General features: G+C 47.8%; 1 protein-coding gene across 2 annotated transcripts in view; it reads left to right on the top strand.

Moving 5' to 3' along the window:
* Positions 1-5,254: 5,254 nt before the first annotated feature.
* BOD1L1 (biorientation of chromosomes in cell division 1 like 1) overlaps positions 5,255-6,000 on the top strand; it is a 37,505-nt gene continuing 36,759 nt past the window's right edge. Inside the window, exon 1 of one of the 2 annotated variants that reach the window (XR_012633535.1) lies at positions 5,255-5,815. Coding sequence is in view for 1 of the 2 variants with exons in the window: in XM_074904536.1 (XP_074760637.1) it covers positions 5,609-5,815 (207 nt within the window). In the remaining variant the exon portion in view is untranslated. The remainder of the gene's footprint in view (positions 5,816-6,000) is intronic. The other variant, XM_074904536.1, reaches the window with a different exon arrangement.

The following is a 6,000-nucleotide window of genomic DNA, read 5'->3' as shown; positions in this document are numbered from 1 at the left end:
AGGAGATGTGCGTTCATACAACAAACCAATTCATCACAGACAGTTCTGGGTTTTATTGCACCACAATAAACAACACATAAGCTACACACCAAAAGAAAATAAGCCTCAGAGAATGGAGCAACAGTGGTAACACAGATGGTGCAAGGCACAGACATGTTACTACATATGTAGAGGAAGAAGTGAGAGATTCAACTGGAACAGATCTCTACCTGGTACTGGTCAGCTTTAGAGTTTTTATTATTCAAGAATCTGCTCCGGCATTTCAGTCACTCCTGGTGAAAAGTCTTTACTTTTCCTAGAAAACTCAAAATTGCATTTAAACAGCCCCCCTTTCTGTGTATCCTCGTTCATAAAAGACTAGAGAGATTTAAGAGGAACATTATCCTAGTAAGCTTTTCAGCCCTGTAACTCAACACTGCCAGCAACACTTTATATTTAGAGAGCACAGAACTTTGCAACGCAGAGTTCATCCCAGAGGGATGGTGTCTCTTATCAAACCCAAACTTGTTCAGATTGGTACTTCACTCCCATGAAGTGGAAAACATCAGCTAGCCTGCCAAGTTCTGTCACCACTATTACCAGCTATGCTATGAGCCGGCTTCAAGAGAGTTTAATTTTATTAACACCCATGAAATCAGTTGGGGATATTGGCCATTGAATTTGATGCTTGTGGCAGGCATTCCCTGAATAAGATTTCTGCAACACTGTCTGAAAAAGTTACTGCAGGTGCTTTATTTTGACTTACACTACTACCAGTACAGTATTTCCAAATTCATCATATTATTTTATTACTATTTAGGAGCAGATTTTCTGCTTCAGAGGCAGCATAATTATTCCATTTATGTCCCAAATTACTCAACCCTAACCTGAGAAAAAAAGATGTTAATCTGAAATCACAGGCTGTGTGGCTTGCTGCTGTAACTGCAATGGCTGAAATGGGCCTGTCCAGCCTTGCAGTTCAGTGTCAGATTCAGGGAGACCAAAAGCAAGCCTAGAGCTGAAAGAGAATGAAATACTCTGCCAGCCCCCAGCAGCGCACAGTGCAGGTACATTCTGAGCCAGAAGACCTTTTCCTGATTTTCGTGACTTGTCGTACGTCCATGTACTTGTCCAGTCTCCTCTCGCAGCTATATAAACTTTTTGTTCCCACAATATCGTACACACCTCCTTTTCGTCTCATATCTTAGTATTCCTTCAGCAATTTAAATGTTGCCTGCATTTTAAGAACAGCAGCTGGAACTAAGAAATATCTGTTATCTGTTAAGAAGGTATTAAGAAACTTGCTGAGACTTTTCATATTAAATATATGTCAAAAATACCTAAAAATTAGACTATTTCCCCAAAAGAGACTACAAAAGCAACTGTAGTCATTACCAGATTGTAAATACCCACAGCTGGGGCTGCAGGTTTCAGAATACGAAAAATTGAACAAATAACAGTAATATTAAAAAAAAAAAAAAAAAAATCACTAAAAATTTCACATCAAGTAAATGCACTACCATCAGAACCCAGAGTATAAAATTAAGATTCTCATACTCTGATTAGGAATCATGGATGCCAACACCAGAAATATTCTAAAATATTTTAGAAAAAGTTTAACTCAATGTACAGTAAACGTGCAGTGTGAGACATAAGCCAAACACACTATATGTAATTCAACTGTTTACAAAGGTGAAAACTGAGGAATGAGACGAATATGGAAAATGCAAAAGTTAAGGAGAGATACTCTCAGGACTGTCCAGAAAGAGAACTGCTCGAGGAATAAGGGAAGACATGAGGCACGTACAAATTCAAGTGACAACAGAAATACAGGTTAGGAAAATTAACCAGGACTATGAAAGCAAAGAGATTACTCAACTCAGAACGACAAAATACAGAAAAAAAAAACCAAATCCTTTGTATTCATTTCAAACTGTTTCTGTTAATTATTTGACAAGTCTTTTTCAATCTGTTATCTCACAAATAAAAACATTTTACTAACACTGCATATCAGGCATCACTAAGTGACTATATTGAATGACAGTAATAACTACAGGAAACTACAAAAGTAAATACCAAGTACAAAATAAACAACCACAAGTACTGAATAGTTCTGGAACAGTTGAAACAATTACAATTAGACATTTAAGTTCATTTGTGAGCTCACCAAAAACAGCAAGATGGCTTCACATTCAGTTGTACATTCGTAATTCTTTGCACAGTTATAGTGCAACCAAAAATAATGTATGCTTTCATTAGCATACAAGACTTCATGTAACCATCTCAGCTAATATAAGACTGCAGGGCATCCTTAAACACACAACAAAGGGATGATTTTGCTGTAATTCAAATTCATGTTCTGTTTATTTTCAGCAGGCTCCCAGCTTCCTTTACAGCATCTTCTCACAGGACAATGTAAAGTTGGACCCAGACAAGAAAAAAGCCATTTTCAGCCCACATTTAAGATAAGGATATTTTATTTGATAAATATCTGATGAGCCCGCAACACTCAGTAAATTGCACGAAACATGGAATGGTACACAATTCAGAGCACAGAACAATCTTTCACATTCAGCTGTTGATTCAATTATAGTGTGGACTGCTTGTTGCAATAGTTTCAGACCACTGATCAGGGCATAACTGATCCCTGATAGCCCTTAAGTTCCCAGATTTCATTAACAGATTCCTGCTCCCTAGCATGTGTCCTTTACAGTGCATTCATTGACACAGTCTGAGACAAAGGCCACCTATATTCCAGGTTATCTGTGATACCTTGAGTGTGAATTCTGTGAGGCAGGTATCTTGCTCATGCTGTTGTTATAATCAGACAAAGCCAATTTTTATAAAAATATATAATTTTATTTGGGTTCAATCAATTTAGGGTGGGAAGCAATAGGCAAAGCAGCGCTGGGTGCATGGAGAGCCGCAGCTCTGCCACACGCACCCCGAGTTCCAAAAAGCAGCGTTTTTTATACTCTTGTGCCATCGCCTTTAACCAATCTCCTCCCGTCAGATAGTTGTCCTGCTCTTTTCCATTGATCATTTGGGTTGCTGGGGTGCATGTCCTCCTCCTACTGGGTCTTTTGAAAGTCTCGAAGCCTTGGTCTCCTGGCGCGCTTTTCTCCTATTGGATCTTTTAAAAGCCTCATGACCTCATCCTTTTGGCGGGCTTTTCTTCAAACAGCAGTTACATGTCAGCTCTAGGTGGGGTTTCTGAGACAGGGTTACATTGTTCCAAGCGAATGCTAGGTGGGGTTTCTGAGACAGGGTTACATTGTTCCAATCCGAATGGCACACTTTACATTTAATTGTTTAACATTTACAGATCATTCAAGTGTACCTACCCGCCTTGCCCAGCCTAGCAAATTAGTTACAATAGTTTATTACACTGTTAAAATAAAGATTTAAAATTAAAAAAAAAAAAAAAAAATTTCTTATTTTCTGCACCACCCTTGATGGGAGGGGAACCAAAACAAAAAAAACCAACAACAAAAAAACCCAAAAAAACCACAACTGAAAAAACCCTCAAACAACAGGAAGTTGCAGTGGCTTTTCCTAACACAAAATTTTGAAAATGTTAACTCTCCAGTAAAGTCTGAAATTTTCATTATTGCAGTAAGTCACACACTATTTCTAAAATTAGTAGATGCAGTTACTACTAAAATGATACCCTTCACTTCTGCTCTTTCTTGCTTATTGCTACATGATCTTTAGCCAGCAGTGAAGAAGCTCTTCTTTATTGAGAAGAGATCTAACAGTCAGTAGATCACACATTTGGATATACTAGTAGGGGATGTACCAGGCTCCAAACTGCAGATTCCCCACACCTATTAAACTTTTGTGCATTGATCCTTCTAGGCATCCATGTAACAGATATGAAACTACACAAATAGAGGCCAGATTTTTTAAATTACTCCAGTATCGAGAGATCAAAATCTCACAGTACTTTTAAATACTTGTCTGATTAGTTTCCTTTTGTGGAGTTCTAAGTAGTCTAGGACTACTTAGAGTAGGAGATCTAGGGTCAAGTTTTACACTCCTAAACTGCTTTTAAGTCTGCAATAACAATCCTGACACTCTTGCCTTTAGAAACTGATTTTTAATGATTACTGGAGAGGACAATTCCTAACATTTATAGCTGGACAAGATCTCCACTCATTATGCTACAGAATTTGTGTAACAAAACACTATTACTGCCAAGTCCCTTTTATTTTGCTGTAAACCTGTCCATGTTTCGATTTTTAAGTATATTTTTATACTTCCTTTCATCCTTACCCACCCTGATTAGGAGAGGAGCTTTAGCCACCTTGGCAAGAAGAAACTGGAGAGCCAAACCACATCCAGTAAGACAGCACTGTCCCTCAGTTATTGTCCCAAATACAATGAAATTAACTTCTCCATTTCCTGATTTTGTTTACTGCCTCTGGGTCCTGTTTCAGTCACAACAGGTCAGCCTGGGAATTACCAGCCGCCCGTCTGTACGGAATTCACCTTCAAAGTGTAAAACAGAGGAGTGACAAGAGCAGTTAAGAGCCACTGACAAAACTTCAGGGCAATATAACACTGAAATAACAGAAAGAAGGCGTAACAAAGCAAGGGGCAAACAAGAGACTGAAAGGCCTGAAAACATTTGCATTAGAAAAGCACGTGGGAATGCACTGATGTCTGAAGTGAACGAGCTTAAGTTCAAGTATTTTAAGTGTCATCTCCCAGTTGCCTCCCACAGGCCTCTCACGGCCCCGGAGAGGCTGAGGAAAGGCCAGACGCAGGGCGCCACGCAGAGACCTGGCCCTCCAGCCAGCCCTGGGGAGCAGAGGGAGGGCCGGGGCACAGGGGCGGAAGTGTCCGCTCGCAGCCAGGAGCAGCGCCGGGCGCCCGAGGGGAGGGGACGGGAGGGGAGAGGGGGTGGGGGTTGTGAAGACTGACGGACGGACTGACAGACTGACGGACTGACCGACCCAGCAGCGCCGGGCGCAGCGACTGAGGCCCCGCGGCCTCTGCCCGCCCCCGGCCCCGCCCCCCGGCCGAGGCCCCGCCCCCCGTCGCAGCGCCCCGGCCCCGCCCCGCGCCTCGGGGAGGAAGCGCGCGGCGCTGCCCCCACCATGATGGCGGCCAGCGCAGGAAGGGGCGGGGCGGGGCGCGGGGCGGGGCGGCGGCGGCACCGCCGGGGAGCGCGGCGGCGGCGGGGCGGCGGGCGGCCGGGGCGGCGGGCGTCCCCGCGCTGCCCGCAGGGCCCAGCCGCAGCCGCGCGGCGCGGGGGGCTGCCGGGGAAGGCGGGCGGGGGCTGAGGGTCGCCGCCGCGGCCGCCCCCTCCCCTCCCCCTCGGCCCGCCGCCGGATCGGGGCCCCACTGGAGCGGGCCGCGAGCGGCCCCGCCCCCTCCGTCCCCTTAAAGGGCCCGCGGCTGCTGCGCGCGGCTCCGCCAGTGCTCGCCTCGCGCCGATGGCGCCGCTCTCGGCCGCGTCGTCCCCGCTTCCCTTCCCGTCGCCCGCCGCTTCCTCCCTCCGTTCCCTTTCGCTTCCGGGGTCAGCGCTGCCGCGGCCGCTGCTCGGTAACAAGCCCCGTCCCGGGGTCCGGCCGGGAGAGCCGGCAGCCGCGCCCCGCGCAGGCCGCGCCGCCCCGCCGCCCCCATGGCCAGCAACCCCCAGCCGCAGCCCCCGCCGCCGCCGCCCCCGCCGCCGCCCCCTCAGCAGCCGCCGCCGCTGCCGGGGGCCGGGGCCGCCGTGGGGAGCGGCGCGGCCGAGCCCGAGCTGGTCTCCATGATCGTCAACCACCTCAAGAGCCAGGGGCTCTTCGACCAGTTCCGCCGCGACTGCTTGGCCGACGTGGACACCAAGGTGGGGGCGGGCGGGCCCGGCGGCCGGCGCCTCGGAGGGGTGCCGGCGCCCCGCCGGTGGCTCTCCCCGGGCTCCGGCACGCCGGAGGTAGGCTGGGCCCGGCCGAGAGCGGCGGGGCCCGGTCTGGGGGTGGCGGCGGGTTGCGGGGCGGGTGCGCCCCGCGCTCGGGGCTGGGGAGCGGCCGC

The sequence above is a fragment of the Athene noctua genome, chromosome 4 (genome assembly GCF_965140245.1).
Source record: "Athene noctua chromosome 4, bAthNoc1.hap1.1, whole genome shotgun sequence".
Lineage (NCBI taxonomy): Eukaryota > Metazoa > Chordata > Aves > Strigiformes > Strigidae > Athene > Athene noctua.
This window is presented reverse-complemented; position numbering and strand designations above follow the sequence as displayed.